Source organism: Trachurus trachurus, assembly GCF_905171665.1.
Source record: "Trachurus trachurus genome assembly, chromosome: 21".
In the NCBI taxonomy this organism is placed as follows: Eukaryota; Metazoa; Chordata; class Actinopteri; order Carangiformes; family Carangidae; genus Trachurus; species Trachurus trachurus.
Window position 1 is genome coordinate 2,490,079 of NC_139899.1, and position 23,538 is coordinate 2,513,616.

The following is a 23,538-nucleotide window of genomic DNA, read 5'->3' on the forward strand; positions in this document are numbered from 1 at the left end:
TGAACAGCCCGCTTCCACTCACAGCTGGCGCACCAGCAGTCTTTACGCGCAAGGCATCATTGGCTGAGAAGCCATGCGTGTCACAGAGGAGAAGACGACTCCAAACGAACCACTTCACTAGTTTCCCTGCGTCGGACCAGTCAGTGTGTGTATGTGTATGTGCATGTGTGTGTGTGGGTGACCGCTCGGAGCTGCATTTTTTTTTTTCGGATCGGAAGGAGCTGAGTTAGGAGCTCCTCGCCGGAGCTCTCCAAGGTGCTGAAACATGAACCAGAGCGCAGGAGCAGCGCAGCACAGCCGGAGATACTCGGATGACGCGAAGGTAAGAGAGCCGGTTGTTGCCGGACATGCAGCCTGCTGTGGGAGTGGGACTCATGTCTTCATGACTGTAACCCCGGACGCTTAACTTTCTCTGCGTGTTCAATGTGATGCAAAACTTTGAGTGAAGAGTAAAGTTGGCTGCTTTGCTCCGATGAGTTGACAACTGCAAAACTAAACCACGTGGTCAAGCTGCGAGTCGTTTGAATCACATATTAACACTGTGTGTATGTGTATGTGTATGTGTATGTGTATGTGTATGTGTATGTGTATGTGTATGTGTGAGTGAGTGTGAGTGTGAGCCTGGACATGTGATGGTCCGCTGTGTCCGTGAAGCGCACGTACCATGTTAGATGAATGATTTATCGGCAGGACAAATGGTGTTCCCATTTGAGGACAGTCTATCTGTCGAGTGGATCCACTTGATTCAATTATTCATGGCACTTTGAATATGCCACAAATATGGCTGTGTAAATATTAACATCATGGCAGACGACCTCCGCATGCATTTGTGTTGTGTTTTGTACTTGCTGCGAAGAGGATGGAGCTGTGTTTGTGTTGCTGTGTTACCTTGGAGCTGAAAGCTGCGGTCCTGCTCAGAGTAAGACAGGGAAACAAAACTGGAAGTGCAGACTCTTCTAGTGGGGAACATCTCAGGTGAGGAGGATGATGGATTTATGACGAGAAAACTTTGACCTGACGGTGGCGCAACATTTCTCATTGTCATCAGACTTTATTTAAGCTGTGTGAGCTCAGCCTCAGCTCTACTTACAGTTGCAATGTTTTGTGGCATCTTTAATGGGACAGCATTCAGTGTAAAGGTCAAGGATGACATATAAGTCCAGTGTTCATCATCTATTCTAAAGGAAAATATTGCTGCATATCAATTGCATATCAACTGCAATATCAATTGCAGTATACACTATAAAATGATTAATACTTTGCTGAAAATACATGAGCATGTATTCAAAAATGTAGATGCATAGTCAATTAGAATAAAATCTGTACACACTGTAGATCAAATGAGATGCAAAGAATGGATGATTATAAATTGATGAAGGTGCAGTGTATCTGTTCTTGGTTGACAACAATCGCCAACAATAGCACCTTTCTACACCACAGTCTGTTTTACCAAGTGATGATGTGACTGGCAGGATGTACAAAGAGATGAATCAGGGAGATATAAAAGATAGAGATAAGAAGGAAATGTGTGGCACTATGAAAAGAAAGAGACACAATGGACAAAATAAGAGGACAAAAATAAGCTAAAATCAAATAGAAGTGAATACTTTGGAGAATAAAAATAAACTGCAGTGACAGTGCAGTGCAGGACAAGTCGTCCCTGATCTAATTTATTAAAGGCAAATGCAGACATGAAGGCTTTTGCCTCCGTTTAAGAGGTTAGAGCTGGAACAGACCTCAAGTTTTCTGGGAGTTTCCTCCTTAGTAGTTTTGACCATGGTGACAGTTAACAGACCTCTCTGGCTGGAAACCACTGAGTGCTTTATGATTCAGCAGTACAGTGCTCAAGTCAAATATTTGCTACATAAGAAGCCAAAGATCTGAGGACTTTATTTAGGCTGTGTTCCACTGTCTTGGTCTGACTGGAGCAGCAGTGTTTTCAACTGGGTGGAGCTGCCTGTCTGATTTGATGTGCACTAAGCATGCACTGCACTGCAAGTAGCAGATGTGATTCACAACAGGGGGAATCTGAGTTAACAGTGTTGATAAATGATGACAAAACTACATTATAATTACAGCATCAGTGACTGAGGAGCAACCAATGTCTAGTGTTGGAATTTAACATGTTTACATGCCTTTTCTTTTCTGCACCCAAACTTCTTTTGGAGTTTTTCCTCAGTGGATGTGAGAGTCTAAGGGCAGAGGATGTTGTCATGATGCTGTGTAAAGCCCTTTGAGACAAACTGTTTGTAAAAACGGGCTATACAAATAAAATTCCCTTCCCTTGCCTTTCCCTTTCTTTTCTTTCTCTCAGAATAGGAATCAAGTGAAAATGTGGCGGATCAATGCTGCCCTACAAAGGCAAAGTGCAGTATCTGCATTTTTTCAATTTTTCAATCAAAAGTGTGGCATATTCTCTTCAATCTGGTGGAATTTGATATTGGTACTGCTAAAATTTCCATAGTTATTGGTCTTTTTATTTTGCTGTCCATCCAAAAAAAGCACTGTGAAACCAAGGCAAAGTGCAGTATCTGCAAAGAGTACTGTACTCCCTACATTCTAGAATTTACTCTATACTGTAATTCCATTGGAGTAAAACCAAGCCAAAGTGCCGTATCTGCAGCTAATACCAAGCCAAAGTGCAGTATCTGCACCAAAACCAAGGCAAAGGTGCAGTATCTACCATAAAATGGTCAAAATTGGTCAGAAAGACAAACTACAAAATACATTTAATTCAGTTTTTCTCAGTTTGGCATTTTTACAGATACTGCACTTTGCCTTTGTAGGGCAGAATGGCACTGGCACTTTCTGTATGTTCTAAATATAATGACAATATCTAATCGATAATAGCACTGTCACTCTAGAAGCGTTGGACTGACAGACTAATGGACCGGCGGACTGACTAACTAACTAACGCTGCTATTTCTGGAGCCACATTAGTTGTGTGAAACAATAGTTTCTCTCTGAGGAACTCAGATTAATTCAAATCACCTTGCTATGCCACTTTGTGCCTGTCTCATTATAACCAGTATCCTGTAGCCATTAAAACCAACTGCAGAACATGGGAAATTAGGACAATTGTGACATTGCCCTCCCATGGGCTTACTGTAGAAGGAGAAATAAATGTACATGCATCGCTGGGGGATATGCAGTTATTCATTTTCTCACCCCCTCAGTCTAGCCATTAAACTGCAGGTGTGAGTGGACCGACAACTGGCCTCATGACACATTCATGTTGGAATATTATATAGCATAAACTCAGTTCTCTACCTGTATCATGTCATTTTTGTCTGATTTCATGCCTTTTGGGGATCGGCCATTTGAAATGTGACAGCATAAGACCGACTGATTAAATTGGTACTGTATAAAAAATAGAGTGGTCGCTCTGCTTTTGACATTTTTTTCAGTTCAGTGAACAATAAGCTGAGCCAACAGTCACCTCCTCCTGCTCCAAGATACAAATAAGTCTTTTAAAATTCCAGGAAATGACAGTATACAGTAATATTGACAGTGACAGTAATATTATTCATGGTGGATGAGCTGAACATGCAAATATGTCACATTTGTCTTCCTGTGTAATTGAAAATTAGATGAAAACTTTCAACAAAGTTTCAAAATGATTTCAACTTGGTTTCTCCAAGAACATTACTCTGGTTTCAACGACTATTTCTATAAATATACTCAACTGTGAGGAAGTACATATTCAGATCAGCACCTCAATTTGGTTCTATATTTAGAGCCAGATGAATTAGTTCTGAGAAAAACAAACAGCTCTTTATACAGCCGGATCGGCTTTCAGTGATTTTATTTCCCACACAGCCTAACAAGTAAACACAAATAAATACAATGGTTTGGATCAAACATGGATTAATCTTTAGTCTGTGTAGAATTCATAGAACTAAGGGTTACAATATAACCTTTGCTTTACCCCACCCTAAAGGGGTAGTTCAACATTTTGGGGAATGATTAGATTAGACCAATGATATAACTCTGTTTGATTTCTATGAAGCTACAGCCAGAATTAGTTATTTTATAATCTTGAAATATATTACAACCAGTGGAGAGTCCAGATAGTCACTTCTTCCAGCCAACAAATAGTCCAACGCATATTTTATGTCATTTATTCATTCATTCATTCATATTTAAAATCTATCTATAATCTATCCTTCAACTGAATAATGCAACATTACTCTCTATCTCTAATCACATAAAGGTGAGCATAGTCTAATACTGGTCTAGTATATAATAGCGAAGTGGCACTTTAAATGTGTATTTAACATTGTTGATCCCCTTGATTTTCTACCACTCAGATGTTAATCACTTCAGAGCTCCTGTAATCAGAGTGATAAGGTTTCTCAGACCAACATGTCCAAAGGTCTCATCAGATTACACAGTGATACTCTCTCTATCTGTGAACCCATCCAAATACTTGAAGCCAGACTCAGAGCTCAGAAAAATCTTCTTCAACATCATTTGTCCCCATGTACTCCCACACTCTTATAAGTGTAAACACAGCCGTGGACGCATAGCCTTCACTGAATGCTAGATTGCTATTATCTTATTTTGTTTGGATTCCCCAGCAGGGATGTTGTTATCAAAAGCAACATGTCAACAGGATATAAAAGTGCCCTGGGGCTGAACTGCAGCTGCTGCAGGGACCGACGCAGATAAAAGGCACATGGCGTGTTTTAGAACAGTGGGTGTTTGTCTTGTGCTCACAGCGTGATTGGTGAAGGTTTAGCTTAGAGCTTGTGTTACGTTTTGCCACCTCTTTGTCTGGCTCTCTGCTCTGACTTTGCGTTTCACGACAGATTAAACTTCAGTTGTTCAAACCTCCTCCACCTGTGACTATGTCAGTCATGGCTCCGTGGAAGTACACACTTCAGATAAGAGTATGTTCCTAAATGATAACTGTTACTTAAAGGGATAGTTCAACATTTTGGCAAACTGGCCCATTGCCATAATCCCTATAGTTTTAGGAGTAGGTTTGTTACCTATTTTTAGAACAGCGGAGCTCAGAACTTATCAAATAAACAATCCAACAACTCCAAAACGCTCTTGTGGACAAGTTGTGACCTGCACATTCACCACGCTATGAGATCATAACGGAACGTTACGAGACAGAGTTGTTTTAGAGGCAAATATAGAGACTGCTTGCTGAAAAACTGCCCACGAAGGCAACGCGCATCAGCGGTTTTGCATGAATTTACCTCAAAAACAACTCTGTCTGCTGTCTCATAACGTTCCGTTATTATCTCATAGCGTGGTGAATGTGCAGGTCACAACTTGTCCACCAGAGCGTTTTGGAGTTGTTGGATTATGTATTTTATGAGTTTGATGAGGGAAACCAAGAAATCCCATTAGCCTCCGTAGCGTAGCTCTGAGCAGCTCACGGCTCTGCTCCGCCGTTCTAAAAATAGCTTGCACCGACAATTAAAGGTAACGAACCTACTCCTAAAACTATAGGGATTATGGCAATGGGCCAATTTGCCAAATGTTGAACTATCCCTTTAAGTTACACTGAAGTTAACCAACCACGGACCCAGTTTTATGATATTGATTAGAAAAGGTGGTTGGTGATTTCAGCTCATAATGCAGAGGGAACAATATGCTGTTAGTCTTTACCTATGAGCTTTCATTAGTATAGTATAGACCAACAAATCAAAAATGGAATCCATAGCAACATCAGAGATCGGTGCACTACAGCCGAGGCAAATGATTGTATTGGGGCACCCCAGGAATAAAGGGGCGGAACACATTTTCATATGCCAACTATAACTCCCTCACACCTCCCCATAAAGACATTATACAGTGCACTGCTGCAGTGATGTGAGATGGTATCTACAGTAGTGATGGTTCACATGTGAGAAAGCATGTCAGGGAACATATCTGAATTGTAACCTCCCCCTTCAGCCTACATACTGTAGGCACTCAGGGGACAACTGCAAATTGTAACATCCCCCAATGATCTGGATGTGAGGCATTCAAGAAACATCTGTAAATTGGTCCATTGACTAGTACAGTAGATGAGGTTTTCAGGGTAAAACAAGAGACTGTAGTGTCAGCAGATTGGCTTCTCAGTGAGCTTTGATGTCATTCTTTGCTGGCAGTGATGGACCTGCACCAAAAAGAGGCAATGTCATTTTTGATAGAGAGGTCACACATCACACAAGTGAGCTATATACACTGCCTTTATACCACCAAATTATTGAGTCTTTTAGAGTTGGTTTATTTTATTTTTATTTTTTTTGGGGGACCGTTGCTTCTTCATTGCAGCCACCTCGGTCACTGGCATTTGCCCATATTGCCCTATGGCCAGTCTGTCACTGTTTGCTGGGCATCCCACAGAGTCTTGTTTGTGCACTACAACCTGGCGCACCCCAGGAATAAAGGGCCCTCAGTGGTCACTCATATATTCTACTCTCTATAAACCCCCTCACACCTCCCCATAAAGACATTATTGCACTGCTGCAGTGATGTAATCTGTAGTTGGTGTCTAGTTATGGTTCACATGTGAGAAAGCATGTCAGAGAACAAGTCTGAATTGTGACCTCCCCCTTCAGCCTACATAGGCAGTGGCACTTGTCTCATCTAATAATCATTAATAACAAAAAACCCAGCAATTATTTACAATAAATTAGTATTTTTTTCTGACAGTCATAACTATTCTACTCGGCAGTCTTTGGAAGGTCGTTTCCTGTTGCCCCCATGTAAAACATATGCAAAAATAAAAAACAGTTTATTACAGAGCGATGGTTGCATGGAATACTCTGCCAAGGTTTTTGATGCTAGAAGGTAGGTAGCCTCTTTTAAACAGGGATTTGTTTATACAAGGAGGAGTGTCTTTGCATTTGTCACAAACAACGCATGATTTCTGTTTTCTACAGTTTGTAAATGAGATGTGAGCTTTGTTATGTTTTGTGTCCGCTGTATGAATGGTGATGATCGGTGTTGTGTTCATTTTTGAAAAAGGAATGTTTGTAAGATGTTTTGACCCCAGGAAGAATAGCTGCTGTCTTGTACAGCAGTTAATGGGGATCTAATACACAAACAAACAAGCATGTGAGGCATTCAAGGAACATCTGTAACATCTGTAAACAGCCTTTACGGTTGGATGAGGTTTTTTTTTAGGGGATAAGAGACTGTACAGTAGTGTCTACAGATAGTCTCCATGTGGGCAGGTTCCTCAGTGAGCTTTGATATGATTCTTTGCTGGGGATCCCACGCAGTCTTGGATCGCCACTGTGAGAGGCAGCAGGTTGACAGAGACGGTGGGATCTCTGCCTGTGCTGGTAGAAGTAGAGACAAGCAGCTGCTGTGCGCATCTTAAAGTGGCTGTTAGTTCAAGATAACATGCAAAAACTCCCATATGACAGTTTTTAACAGGCTCTCTGCATGAACAGATAAAAAAAGCTGATAGAAATTTCAAAGATGCGATGTGAACGGAAACACAAAAGCATCTCCTCCTGCCTCCATCAGCTACAGGGAACAGCTCGGTCTGTGATGAACACAGACCGAGGACGCTCGGCTGTCTCCAGTGTGTAATTCAAGGGAAATCTTCTTGGCACGTCGGGGCTCACCGGAGAGAGAGAGACCCGGGCACCACAGGGAGCTCACACCGCGGGACAGATGGACGAACAGTCGGGCTCTTGTCGCCTCACACCCAGCAGAGAGCGTTTCAGGGGAGTGTGACTGAACTGGAAACTTTCACCAAAACAAACACATGGAAAGAAATCGCCGTGATACCTGCCTCTCCAGGAGCACTGAGACGTTCAATCTGCTCGGAAAACTCTTTATAAATGCTGTTTTATTTGCATGCAGAGCCCACGACGAGAACAACAGAGCATTCTCAAGGGGATTCTGAAAAAAGTACACAACATCGCATTGAAAAATGATTCAAAGTTCAGATGCGGAGTGACTGGTAAAAACATTCATTCGGACTCGAGGATGAACTGATTCGATTTTGGTGGTCAAAGTCACAGTAACCTCAGAAAATGTGGTTTTGACCACTTATATGCTGAATATGACATTGAATTTGTGACCATATTTCCATGGTAGTCAGTCGATGGGTGAGAGGTTGGGGGGGAGGGATGATGGGAAGTAGTTTCAAGGCCAACTGAAAAGATAAAACCAAACCTCTGTGGAAAAGTGATACAAAAAATGTACTGTAAAGCAAGACTGTATAAATTTGCATGAACTCACTGCTGGAGCCTGTGAGACAGCGCTGTAACATTCATTCTACACATTTAAAATACACGTTTGCCTTACGGTATTTGAGTGGCAGTCTTCTTCAATTCAAACACATACAGTATATGGTCCCAGGCAGATGTCACAGGGTCCACAACAGGATTTGAATAGCTATGGAATGACTGTGGTAACGTGGCGCACAGCTTACAGACTTCAGGATGAATGCAGCTGTCAGCTTTTTTGTACCACGTTGGCTCCACTCCACATGATGAAGTCATGAGAAAAATCCTTGAAATTGGTTCAACTCTTACTTAACCACTGCCAGCTGCATCTTTGGTTTGTCATATATAAGCTTCTTAGATTTCACGGAGGGCATTGTAATTGGAAAACAAACAACAAAGAGGATAAAAGTCTGGTTGTTGTCATCAGATGAATCCCAACACAGTGACTGACGAACCCCCGTTCTCCATCATTTTCTTGCCTTCAACGTTACTCAGGAGGCATTAAGCAGAAAAGGAAATAGGTATGAAAATGCATTTCCATAATTTCCACTCCTATGTTCAGCAGACACTCCTGCGAGAAAACAAATTATCCCGGTATTTGTTTTAATATTGCTTTGATCTTTCGGTGTCAGCGGCCTGTGAAACCGGGGGAACAGCTGGAGAGCCAATCTGAGCTCCGGCTCTGAAAGGAGATGATTGTGATTGCGGTTTCCCAGCGGTTCCCCCCGCTTGGCACCGCGAGCAATGTGTAGTGCAAAGCTAAGAAGACAGGTGGAAGGCAGACATGCACTTCTGATAGATTGCATCATTGTCTAGAGTGCAGGTGTGAAGTGTTTTTTCCCCATTGCATGTTGATTACACATTATCCCGATGATTTCGGTGCATTCTGTTGTCTTGGCTGCGGTACAGTGCTGCATGGTCATCACATGTTGGAGGGTTGGATCAGAGCAAAAGGTCTAATTAGTAGAGATACTTGAGTTGTCATTCTGAAGAGGTCAACCCTATAGGACCTATAGTTCTAATGAGTCTGGTTTAATAGCATAGATCTGCCACTGAACATCTGCCACATCCTGCATAGCCTACTCTACAACACTGTTGTTTCCATTGTTTCCTGTGAATCACGTGTGTGTGTGTGTGTGTGAGTTTGCAATTTGGGTCCCCAAATTCTTATAATCCATTGGGTCAGATTGGCCTGGTGGATTTGGATTTGTCTGTCAAGAGGTTACAGTGTAGCGCATCATGGCGGCTGTGAGAGCTGAGAGATTAGGTTGTGTTTGAAATCACTCATTCAGTACTGCCTGTCCCATGTAGAAGACTGGAGAGTAGGTTCATCAGACTCTACATTTCTTTTGCCCTTGGTATGAATTGCTTGGTTACAGGCCATTGGTCTACACCACTAGTACACCATGTAGGCAGTATCATTTTTTCCAGCCATGTTCATCACTTGCTGTTTTAGGAACTCAAAGCATGTTTTGTGTTTACAGCAGCTGTGGAGATACTGCTTGGACAATGGAGGAGCTGTGAATGTCCTTGGCTGCTTGTGTTTTCTCCAACAGTTGGTAGAGACAACGCAAGCAGCCTGATGAGACCTTCGGAGCTTGCTGCATGAATGTGATTTTAATCAACGTTCAGTGAATCTGCTTCTTCACCATTAACACTGACTGAATAACAGTTTATGAAATGATCCTGCCTATTATTTTATTTTAATTTATTTTATTCCATTAGTTTTATGTATGTTGCCACTGTCCATTTTATTTATTCTTTTTTCTTTGTCTGTGTGAATGAGTGGCTGTTCGAGGGGATATAAATGAAAATGTTTGTACATTCGATATAAAGTTTGACATGCACTTGAAACTTCAATAAAAAATATTGTAAAAAAAAAAAAAAATCTGCTTCTTCACCATAATGAAGAGCTTTGCAGTTGCTCTCTGGAAATTCCTTACACCACACTTGATAGTCAGACAAAGCAGTCATCAAAGGGCAGCTCTTCTTGCTTCTCTTCATAAGAGACAGTTTGGTGAGAATCTTGAGTCAAGACTACGTATATATTATGTTATATGGCAGATGCAATAAGGTGGAAATGTAGTTGAGGTCATAGCAGTTCAAACCCAGACTATGAATTTGAACTATAGAACAAGATAATATTTGGTGATGTAGAGAAATACTGGTGAAATACTGTAGCATACATAATGAGTCCCAGTCTTTACCTTCATTATGAAATTCTCCTAGTTTGGAAACCCTCAGTGTTATCCAGCCATTTCCTATCTTACTATCCAGTTCTGGTGGCCAAAATCCTTCATCTCATTCTTGAAAATGACCAAAACCTAAAAGCTTAAAAATGTGTCTTAAAATGCTGGTATTTGTGTATAGGAGATATGGCACCATGAATGGCATATTTTGGATAAAGAATTTGCATATGAAATTATTGAGGCATAAGCACAGGAGCATTGGATGAATGGATCCAGGATAGCTATTCAAAATCCTGCACACTATTTGCTTTCTCATAAACAATTTATTTGCTATAAATATTTATGAAGTATAGTCGATACCTGACACATTCATTTTCATTAACTTACCTATTCAATGTGAAAAATTTATGGATATACTGTACCTATTTGTCACTAAATTGAGTTCATCATCTTTCCCTAAACCATCATACAGTTGATTTAAATCAGCTGATTTCTATTTTCTATTCCACATGATGAGTGGTGATTGGTGGCCAGTTTACAGCCACTAAGATGAAAACCATTCTTCCTGATGAAGATCTAGCGCTGTGATGTAGACCATTCTTCTGTCTATGTCTCTGTCTGTGCCTCGGTAGCATGTCTGCTGCTGACGGGGGAGTTTGAAAATGTGAGAATGTAAACACTTTCATGTGATTCAGGATGGAAGGCACAAGGCAGGTCTTGAAATTAAAGAAGAGGAAGCAGGGAGGCAGTGGGCCTCCAGTGTGAGGATATAGAACTGAAATGGATTTCTATAAACCCCTCACAGTTGCCCATGGCAGCTTGGAATATGGATTCCAAATGTAGCAAGTTGTTTTCATTTTATTTTATTTTTTTGCTTGGGAGTTAAAATCATTGTGGAAAGTAAATCTTGAGTGGCGTTCACTCACAGGTTAAAGCAACACTTGCATACATACAGATGATTAAGGAAGAAATTAGAGTCCTGCCAAACATTCAGTCAGTACTTAACACTTAATTTGCTGTCTGACAGCTCATATGTAAATAAGAGCTTTCATCGTTAAAACACTGTATCTTTGGGCGTTCTTTGTTGTTTTTTTTCTCCTCCATCTCTGTTTAGATTATTTATATACACTATATTTCACACATGTTTGTCATTTTGCACGTCATACACTTCTGCTTTTTGTGTTTCTCTTTTAACACCCCATGGCACACAACATGAGAAAAAAAGGTCCCAGTTACTTTTAGATCCACATCACCAGGTAAACATAAATTACATTATACATTATGGTTAAAATACACAAGTGCTGACTGATTTGTGTCTCTAAATGTCAGTCCACTGCAGGACATTAAATGTTCTTACATAACATTGTTTGGGTCCTTTGAGCATCAACTTACTTATTATGCAACATTCTGCTTTATCTGTAAGGCCAGCTCTACAGCAAAGAGGTGCCCAAAGGAAGGAGTGACAGTTGCAGGACAGAAATACAGCGTGAATTCACATGTTATGAACTAGTTTCCCAAATCTGCTGTCCCTTCCTGATTTTAATGTAAAACTGCCCAAATGAAATTCTAAATGTTCCCCCCTCATTACCTTGTTTTTCATATCATTTTGTTGGCCTTCCTCTAACAAAATTACATTTAAAATCTCTCTTGATTCATCATTTATCATCCCTTTTGTTTTTGCTTATTGGAAATAAGGCCACTCACAAGGCTATCATACCAAATCTCAGGATGGTTTTTATCTTGTTAATCCTGCACCTCTCTCCTAAAAGCAGGTAAAAACACTCACAGTACATGAATATTTTGTTGATGATAAAGACCCTTAAATTTCCGGGGGTAAAAAAAAAAAAAAAAAAAGATGAGATATTTAATTATGAACGAGTGATTGACCTTTCTCACGTATATTCCAAACTGCAGAAAGCAGATGCTGAGGGGCATTGGCATTAACTGAAAGGCCGTTAGAATGAATTTTTCAGGAGCGGTGCATTGTTCACACAAACAGTCATGAGAAACCAGCCAACTTTCCAAAGTGGGTCAAAACACAACACTTTCCCCAAAACAAATTAATTATTCTCAGCTGTCATTAAATTCTGTGCTGAGCAGAATCAAATGCAATTAGACTAGTTTTTCTTTTAATAACATTGGAAATGTCAGGACAAGTACACAAGTCAGGGGCTAAATACAGCAGAACATCTGAATAGCTACTGTAAAGAGATGCTGTATAACTCCAGACAGAGAGTAGGGGAGTGAGGCCTGTAATCCTGAACCACCTCAGTCTAAGGTTTTTATACTTCAATGTTGACTCTGTACTGTATCAGAGGTAAAATATACACAAAAATTATTTAATTTGCATATAATTGGTTTGTTCGGTGTACGAGTTAATTAAATTGATAGTAACATCTAGTTGTGTAACAGTTTCGATGGATAACCTCACAAAATGAGGAATGAAGATAAGAAATAATAATAAAGGTGTTAGAAGGTCAAAAATCAAAAGTGGTTCACTTTGGTAACATAACTGGTCACATGCTGTGCTGTAGGCTACAACATGAGGCTGCCATCTGGGCTGCAGGTTGTTATGACCCAGTAGTAATTATAACAGGAGCAAAATGAAATATAATTAATTAATACATTCTTCAAATAAGAATAAATAATCTTTCAATACTACAGTAGGACTAGAACATTGCTAAAAGAACAACCTATAGGTTCTGCAACTGGTCATGGCTCTTGATAGAACTAAAAAGCCTGTTGAAGAGACGTTTAAAAACCATTCATTTTTCCATATGTCTTCAGAGATGCTTAAAAAGTACTGAGTCTTTTGAGAGTAAGGATGTGAAGAGGAAGAGGAAAAGTGAACTAGTCAAATAGAGAAACGGAGAACAGACCATGACTGTATCAAAATAGAACAAAGCTGTGTCTGCGAGCGGTAAATTCATCCAAACTCTGAGTTCTGTGGTGAGGGGAGGGAGAGCTCCTGAAGCTCTCACAGGCAGAGAGTGGGCCGACGCCAGATTTTGCCCAGGGGATAGGATCAGGACTCTGGGGAGCTGAGCTCCAGTGCTCCAGAGCTTCAGAGGCACAGATCTCAATCCTGATGTATAGGCCCTCCTCCTGCTCTGTGCTATCTCCCTGAATGGACAAACTGGATTATTAGTTATACACTTCTTAGCTGCCTAAAATATCACCTATTACAGGGTGTAAATCTGGGTCAGGAGCAGTACTGCCAGCAGCAGAATGATTTGTGAGAGGAAGAGCATGGACTGTGTAATGAGCTGTGTTGTTTTTATTTTTATTTCTTGGATCTAACATGCCTGCCTTACACCTCCAGTCAAACTAATAAAGGAATCATATTCATGTTAGGAAATGCGCGCAACATGGACACATCTGTGGGGTGTTTGCATAAAGCCTGTTAAAGCTGGATGGTTGGATCCGATTTCTCTGTGGCAGAATTGTGCCCTCTGTTGGCACAGCAGAGGGCACAATTGGACTTCATGTTATATTCTGAATTGGAAACATGATAACCAATTTTTAAATCAGTGTTGCAGTGTTGCTCTCACATATTCTTCAAAGTGGACATTTTTACCAAAGATATTACTTTTACTTTTTTCAAACTAATCATTTTAAGGTGTGTCTAAAATGACAAGACCTATTTTATTTTTTGTAGTTGAGTTGTGTTTTTTGTTATTATTTCGCATGTTTCCATAAATGTGTAATTTTAATCATGGAAACATGGTCTCATTTAGCTGCCTGTTACTGACATCATAGCACATGGGCCAACATCGTGGTTCCCTACCAGAAATTTAAAATTGACTTATCCACTTTTAAAGCCCCAGTATGTAACTTATTTGGCTTTTTCTTAGCAAAAATCAAATATTGCTTTCATAAATATGTATTTCACTTAAGGCAAATCACACCCGCATACAAATGAAAGCTTTCTCCTACCTTAGAATGAGTTGTTACAAGTCGTTACAAATAAATAAGGGGCGGTGCACCGAACCAAGGCTTCAGGTGCATTCAGGTGCAGTCAGGCAGACGGCCGTCGGCAAACCAACCGGATGTCATTTTACTCCACGAGAGAAAGACGGTAAAACATGGGTCAGGTAAACAATACAACATCACCATGACAACATATTGTTACGTGTATTGTTTTGCCTCGTGCTGGCGGACCACTTGTTTACATAGACGCTTGTTTATCCTGTTACATGCAGCGTCTGTTGTCTGTCTGATGTTTCACGTGAATGCAACATCAAGAATACGTTCCGATATGCAACCGCACCGGGGTAATTCCTACACATTATACCTTTAAGTCACATTTTTAACATATCATTTTACACCTTTGTTGTTTTCAACTATACATTTCAACAAGACGAGGGATTTTCATCAGATGTATGAATCTTAAGTTTTGAGAGAAAAGCTGAGCGGCTCAGCTCCCGGCTCCTATAGAGAGGAGGACAACACCTCTATGAATAATTCAGCTGCTGGTAAATACCTCCTGAATGTCTGGTTCATAAGTTATAAGGGAAGCAATCACAACAAAGGTTAGTCGCAATCTCAGCTCCGAATCCTCCACTGACGTCCTGCCTGCCATACTGTGTCAGTAAAACATCAAAATAACCTACTAAATCTGGTTGAAGCATAATATGGCAAATTTTCAACATAAGACATACCATTGCAACTCTCCTGTCTCCTGAACCATAAAGAGATTGTTTTTCTTTCATGGTTTTGACATTCAGACAAAACCTAACATGACATTATGTGAGGTCTTCAGTCTCGGAACAGCTCAAGAGTGAAACGAAAGCAGGTAATGAGTCATCATGAAATCATTATGAGCACCAGATGGTGCCTAAACTATTGGATTGGCAGCAAATGGAAATTACTTTTCATGTGTGTAATTTTAGCATCAAATCTAAAGAGATGCAACTTTGAGGCTGTTCTTGTCCATTGAATCTAGCAGTCTCAACTCACAGAGCAGGCCTGGGTAAGAGGGTGTGAAACTAAATCGAACACAACAGTGCTGAGATGATTCACACCAAGTGGGGTGCAGAGCCAAAGACAATTTCACTACAACACCTTCTGGTACCAGTTATGTCCTCTGACAAACACTTCACATTTATCACACAGAGGAAAAATCAAAGAGTTACCAACACACACTGTGAGTCTGACAGGGAGTTAGTGTAAAGTTGAAGCAAGCTGTTATTGATAAAGCTGACAGACAGATGGAGAAGAAAAAAATACTATTTGGATGTAAGCTGCCTGTCTCACTCCATCAGTGTTGCCCCTCATATCCTAATGATGCCCCCTAGCCTACTGAACTGAGACATACAATGCAGGCCCATTTACAGTAGCCTAGTTAACAATCCAGTAGACCAGGGGTTCTCAACTAGTCTCACTCTGGGACCCACATTTTCCCATGGTCAGTAAGTCAAGACCCACTTTTATAGAATTCAAACCAAGATTTAAAAAAAAAAAAAAAAAGAAGCCTTTAAAAATGTTGCTCTTTATTGAGCAAAGTGCATCTCAGGGCACATGAATGAAACTGAGGAGGACCATGACAACTGCATGTACGGAAGTGAATAAAAAAATATCAAACTGCACAAAATGGAGACCAACAAAATGATATATTTGACTTCTAATGCATCTCTGCATTCAGAGCATATTCACAGTGAATAAATATCAAATTGCACAAAAGAAAGACCCACAAAACAAAACAAGGTATTTTCACTGCATTCAGGCCACATTGATAAGAAACTGATATCTTTGCATTCAGAGAAAATAATAAGAAACTGAGGAGGACCATTACAACTGCATGTGTTCACGTGTCTCGTGTGCCTTTCAAAATAAGTTATTTTTCAATATAAAAGACATGTCCAACATGTGCATTAAATCTTATTTACTTTTTTGACCAGCTGTCCGCGACCCATCCAGAATGGGTCCGCGACCCACTTTTGGGTCCCGACCCACCAGTTGAGAACCACTGCAGTAGACTATACTACAGGTGTAAGAAGGAAAAAAAAAACAACCCATATGCTCATAACCATAGATACATAGCCTATAATACTTTATAATAATAATAATAATAATAATAATAATAATAATAATAATATTATAATTAGCCTTTATAGCCTAATAGGCCTATTATATTTTTGCAGAATCTAGCTAACGAGTCCCCATTATTGAGTGACGTCACTTTCAATAAGCGGTTGGTTGGTTCCGTTGGCCTAAAGATCTCTGCGTGTGGTACCGTCAGTGTCGAAATGGCTCGTAACACACCTGGCTGTGTGTTACAGCCGATAGTGTCCGAACCGAGCAGCAGTCCGCTTCCACAGGAGGTGGATGAAGTCAGGGAGCCAATAACAAACAAGCAGAGCGGACCCCGGCCAATCAGAAACACTGTTGTGGCAACTCAGTCCAGGTTAATCAACAGACAGGTGTGCAGCGGCTCCTGCAGAGACGGTCGGCAATTTGTCACTGACTAATCATCCGATAAATTGGTATTGTTCTATTTAAATAATGTTACCTTCTGCTGCTTCCCGGTTGATATGATAACGTGAAAACCCTCTATGGTTTTTTTTTGTCACAAAGGCCTATGTCTGAGGCTTTACTGTTGTTAGGACCGGAAGCTAAAGCTAAAGACCTTTTCTTTGCATGTAGCTAATGCTAATGGGTGAAACAGTAGAATGGCAACCAGGAACGTGATGGACATGAGGAGAACACAGGTGGATTATCTAACTGTTGGAGAGCTGGCTGACTGCTGCTGCTGACTGACTGTTTTGGGACACTAGGAGTCAAGGTAAGACTTTTGGAAATCTGGGAGCTTTGCATCAGCTGTGGCCTCCTGCTGAGGAATCAAACTTGTGGTGCAGATTGAGATTAGTTTCAAGTGAAATAGTTGTGGTTTAATGCTGGAGTCATGCGCTACAAATCTGCTATGGGAAGTTAAGGCTTAGTGAACAGCATTGTCCTGATGTGGGAAGGAGCTGCTGTTGGGTCGGACAGTGTTCAATAACAGAGACTCATATGAACTTTATTCCAGTCAGTGTAACTTTACTACTGTACGTTCTTTGACAAGTTGCTGAATATTGTTTTAGTTTCTATCTGCCATGGTCTGCCGGTGGGAAACTTCTTCTCTTTTATATGTTTATATTTGTTGTCATTTGGTGAATTATGTTATGTTGAGTGCTTCACTAATTTAGATGTCAGCAAGCTAATGTTAGCTAGCTGCTGGGCTGTGCTTTAATTTGCAATGGTGGATTGCAATTTCATTACCAATCTAAAATGTCACATACAGTCTAGTGTTAGCAAACTCTGGTAGGCAACTGTAGCTGGTGATAAGCAGTGGCATAATGGAGGATTAGCTGCTGTAGTAATACGTTTTAACATCAATGCATAGTGCATTATTTGACAGTGCTGGTTAACTTAGTCTTTTACTTCTTTAATAGCAGCTTGAACTGTTTTTGCTTCATTCATTAGTTTTATCTGCCAGTTAATAATAAATCCATGTGTGCTTCAGGCCATCATTTGTATTAGGATTGGTGGAAGCTAATTAACTACATCTAAGTCCAATTTTGATGCACATGTATTTGTGTTTAAGGTACTTAATTCTCACACTCCACATCTCAGAGGGAAATATTGTACTTCCTACCCCACTACACTTGCCTGCGTCGTTCAACAGGCAAGATAATGTCGAGACTGTAACGCTTAAGTCGGTTGAAGGGTGGGTGCAAATAAGTTCTCTGTTAGCATTTGATGCGTTCAGTGCCAACATATTTGCAGCTTGCCAAATATGTCAATCAACAACACATAAATGATAGACATAACCAGCAAACACAGGTTTGTTCAAAAGTGGGAGAAAATGAGCTTTATTGTTTGTAGCTTACAGCACATCTGTCAATCAAATGTCCACAGCTGGATTCCTGAATCCCAGATACTGTTTCCCAAAACGATTTTGTCCTCTTCAGAAAAATGGAAATACATCGTAGCCTATACACATCAGATAGAACATATGGCTCTAATATTATATTGTTATGCAGCCATATGTTCGTGGCTTAGCGGTTCACAGATAGTCAGACACAATAGCATCACACAGCTGCACTGCACGTCTGACTTCAGATTACTGTTACACTTCCTCTCCAACCGGCTAAGCATTATCCCCCTGCAACAAACCAGAGGAGACACGGGTATTTGTGCGTTTTTGGATACCTGTCAATTACGATTACGCTTAATAAGATACAGCTGCTTGCTTATCATTCCAGTTGTTATGTGAAGGAGCGATTTGAATAAGTCAGCCACTGGAACAGAGGGGCCGCCGCTCCATTTGTTAATAGCAATTGTCAGCCCGTGAAAGGTTTTCCAGAACACGGCTGTGTTTTGTGTGAGGGGGGGGGGGGGGGGGGGGGGGGGGGTAGGTGTTGATTGCCTCCATGGCAACACAGAAGTGGGAGGGGCTGTTGGATGAGATGCTGTGCTGAAGAAACAAACAAGCCCAGAAAACAAATGAAGAAAGCGGAAAATGACTGGAAGAGAAAGTGTAAAAAGATTAGAAGTCAGACTTTTCCTTTTGGTGGCATTTTGAATTTTATTTTTTGGTGCCTCTCTTGGGACTGCACGCAGAAATGCTGTAACCACTAAAAAGGATGAGTGGGGAAACAAAACTAGAAAAATAAATGGAATTGAAAATGGAAAATAAAACACTTTATATGGAGCAAATACAGTTTAATATTCTGTGTACACAATCTGACTGTGTACACATTGTAAAATCAGTTTAAGTGGTTAAAATTCATCCTCTACGGGACTGGGTATGAAATTGTGGTCATTTTCTATGATGCTTTGATGCAAATTCATCTAATGCATTTATTTATTAGATTTACTGGATTTGTTGTCCTGAAGTGGGATTGTAGGTGCTTTCTATATTACATTTAGTTCACAGATTGCACCTTTAAGCCTGCCTCTGAGTGAGGTTTATGAACTTATCTGTACAGAGGTGGAGAGGACAGCCAAGCAAATCCTGATTTTCACATGGATTTGAAGTAGATCCAGGCCAAACTTCCTCACTGCTGCCGATGTTTTTCACCTTCAGGTGACTGCAGTTTCCTCCAGATATTCAGTGTCCTATGGTGTGCTTAAGCTTTGCACACTATCCTTATCTTCTCAACACACACACAGACTCACTCACAGACACACACACAAACACACACCCCTACTCATAAACAATATTGATTACATTAAGCCTCCGTTAGCAGCCCTGCACCACATCACATACCGTCCGTGTTCTCTGTTTACTATCTACCATTTTGTCCTTCATTGCACCTCCATTTACACACTCCTAATCTGTGCAGCTTCTCTGGATCTGTATCTGATTACACTTTGTTTCACACACCCAATGTCAGAATGAAATCCCCACACCTTTTTTGCACATTGTCCTCTGCAGCGGCTGGTTGTTGTGCAGAGTGTGATGACGGTGGCGGTCATCCAGCCCGCCACTGGAAGACAAGATCTGAGGTGGAGGTGAAGAAAAGGACTGGGGAAGCTGCTGTTTAATGTGCTGCAGCACAGCCTCATTATGCTAATCCTTCTAAAGAGGGCCTCCATAGGATGCAGACATGCATGAGCTTGAATCGGCTTTGAAGAACAGAACATGCTCTGGGAATAAATCCACGGGGGGCCGTGTTTCCCTCTATGTGTTAATGTGAGTCCATGAGAGGAAGTACAGTATGCATGCATGCTGATTATCTCTACTTCATCATCTTTTTTTTTTTGGTGTTTGTTTTTGACAAACATCACACAGAAGCCATCATTTATCAAGTTAAATAGTTGGGATATGACGGCATGTTGTAGACATACTGTATGAGGGCCATCTGAAAGAATCCTTTCTATAACAAAACAAGAATGAAGGTTTAGACATAAGAGTAGCTGTGACAGGAACATGTCCATGGATGTTTCCAATTGTTTTCTCTCTGAGAGACTGCATTATGCTACAGACACTGTAAGAATGCCTGTTGTTACTGAGTTATGTGAAGGATAGAGCATGGCCCTCTTTTCCATTTGTATACACTGTTTATCTGTTGTATCTTGTTTGTTAGGGTTTCTCTAATTCCCAGAATGCTTTTATGCACCGTAGAAACCAACCCCTAGATGAGCCTCTCCAGATATAGTGGCCTTACACTGGCAGTCTTACAAGACCTTTGTCGTCATGGTTACAAGTATAAGTTGGCTAATGTCGTGGAATGGTCATGGTTACAAGATAAAGAAGGGTTGCTCCGTGAGAGTCTAGTGTTGACCGAAGACTGAAAGGTGAAGAACTGGTTGGATTTGGACAGCATGTCCTTCTCTAGAGCAGATGTGTGTGACGTAAATGCATTCTCCTCTTTCTGCTTCCGCTGAACTTTCCTAACACTACACATCAGATGTTGCTGCAGACAAATGCACCTCAAGGTTTGCCAGTCTCCTAACCTTAACAGCAGGTCATTGTTTTCTATGCTGGGATATGACGATAGTAGCTACTCTAGTCTATGGCCTTATCTACACGAAAACCGAGCTTCACCCAAAACAATCCTTTATTTGTTCATTTTGAAGAAAATCTCTGTAAACATGGCATCGTTTCAAGAAATATCTGTGTAAACACGGATCCACTGAAAACACTGTAATACATATGCCAGGCCTGTGTGGAGTGTGTGTGGTGCTGTAATGCTGCCACACATAAACACCAAAAACAGAGAAGAAGCTGTCCGCTGTATTCAAACTCTAAACTTTATAAGTGGATTAAATGTTGCCTGGGAGTCGTGTCAGTGCAAATACGATGATCTGTGATGATACAACAGACACGATTCCCTGTCAGAGGGACCGTTGTTTTTGCTGTACAGTATGTTATGTCCATAGACCAGTTGTGCTCATTATGTTGATCGCGGTTGATCGGTCGTGTGACATTCAGGTTTTTTGTTTTTACTAGATTTTAGTCTTTCATCCATCATCCCGAATAGCCTTGTGCCGATCAGCGATTGAAAGGACAATTGGCCATATTTGTTTTCTTGTTGATGTTAAATAAAACAAAGCTGACTGCTGCTCAAATGGCGTTTGGATGTTCACATTTGGAACAGTTTTAAGTGCAGCCAAAATAGAAAGAATAGACAGAAACAGCAGAGCGCTCCTCTGACAGATGGCTCATGTCTTGGTTAGGTTTAGAACACCACTCTCTTGTGCCATGTACCACAACCTCCTCCCGAGTTGAACTTGCAAGAAATGCAACAATGAAGTATGAACAAGCATCAGAACACTGCTGTCATAATTAGTACAGCCACTAGATGTCACCCAGCAGCAAAATGTATCAATGAGTAATAATACCCTGCTGCACAGATGACATATGGGCTTGTTTTGGACAGGAGCGTCTCATTTTTATGCAGCCTCCTTTTTTTTGTTTCCTCTGAACTTCCTTAACACTGCACATCAGGAGGAGAAGAAGTATGCTGAGCTTTAAACAAATGCAGCAGGAGAAAGCCATTAGACTGAGCAGTTACTCTGACGTCTATAAATCACACACGGTTTAATGATGGAGGGAGCATTTTATACCTGAAGGATCTATGATGTCATTTGTGGAGTGTCACATAAAACTGTGCCTCGGGGCACATACAGTCAAGGTTGCTTAATAGATCCAGTCCTTGTGTGATGGGATCTCTGCTGGAGGACAGATGGATGGTGGGGGCTGCTTGTTAGCCACCGGTTATGTTTGTATTGCGCTCCGTGCATTAGCAGGTTTTAAATCATTAACACTGACAAGGGAAATAAGCCATACTGCAATCCAATATTTTCCATTGGCTTTAAAGTGATTTGTAGGTTCAAAGGCAAACATGTAGTGTCCATAGACATTTGAGGTGTATTTTTAATACATTAAAAAAGAAAAATAAACACAGAAATACTCTATTATTATTATTATAGTTATTATTATTATTCATAGTTAGCCATCAGCACTCAAACTTGCACTCTTACACTTCATTTAAAAGATCCAGATCACTGACAATCCACTAATGGCTATTTGTAATGCACTCTTTAGTTTGTACTGAGCTACCACTGCTTTAATGTATGAGTTATTTATAAACCAAAGACAAACTGTTGTAATTAAAACATGTGGCAGATCTCTCTCCCTCTCTCCTCGCCTGCTTTCTCTCTCCCTGTCTTTCCCTTCCCTTGAATATTAATATCACACTCGCAATTTTTACATGATTGGAATATTTCTGAAACCCTTTTGTTTTGTTTTTTTTAAAGAAAATTGAACAGAAATTGTGTCCTCATGTGACCCCGCAGCAGATTTTGTCCAGTCTGAAATGTCGTCCAACCATATAAAATGATTCACTGTCCCCTCCTGATTATGATCTACCCTTTACCTGCATCTCTGACATAATACATTTTAAAAGATTCCTGCTAGAGTAGGTAAACTTTCACCAAATTTATGCTTCTTTCATAACCTCGGGCGTGTATCATCAATCACACTGTCAAGCCGGCTGCAGCAGACGAGACAGAAACTGTTCACTGTGATTTAGATCTGCAGGAAAAATGATTGTAATGACCTGTTTTAACCAGTGGGGGGGAGTCTCACACTGAGCAAAAATAACTGTCTGATGTCTGTGCACTTGAGAGCGGTGTAGAGTGTAGAAAGAATAGGCATATAGTAAAAAGCTGCTTTTGAGAATGAATGATTTATTCAAAAGTAATATTAATGTTAATATTAATTTATAATACTGGGGTCATTGCTGACCATCAGAAGCTGGTTTCCCTCTCAAAATGTGCCACAGGACCTGCAACACACTTTAGTATCAACTACTACTGTACATCTGTCCTGAAGTCTGTCTTTGTCCAGCTGTGGATTCGAAGAACAGTCATAAAGTATCACTTCATACTAGATGGAAGTTGATGTGTAATGCAACAGGCAAGGTTAAATCCATAACTATCACATTTACCACTAATCCGCTGAGGTTTCTCTTTGTCATGACCGTCTGTCTGGTGAAAAGTCCCAGCAGAGGTGAGTCCTGTGAGGAGGCATGTCAGGATGACAAACTTACTCAAACTTACTCAATTATCTCACAGTGTAGCTCCCTCCCTTTTCAAATAACCAGTGGACTATTTTGTTATGACATTTTGTAAAGCTCTGTTTCCAAACTTAAATTAATGCTCAACTA

General features: G+C 40.6%; 1 protein-coding gene across 1 annotated transcript in view; it reads left to right on the plus strand.

Annotated features, from left to right (window-relative positions):
- Positions 1–265: 265 nt before the first annotated feature.
- The window catches only part of LOC311004741 (inactive dipeptidyl peptidase 10-like), a gene marked incomplete at both ends in the record, with an annotated part of 174,006 nt that continues 150,733 nt past the window's right edge, over positions 266–23,538 (plus strand). Inside the window, one exon of the mRNA XM_083996910.1 lies at positions 266–322. Coding sequence (XP_083853036.1) covers positions 266–322 — 57 coding nt within the window. The remainder of the gene's footprint in view (positions 323–23,538) is intronic.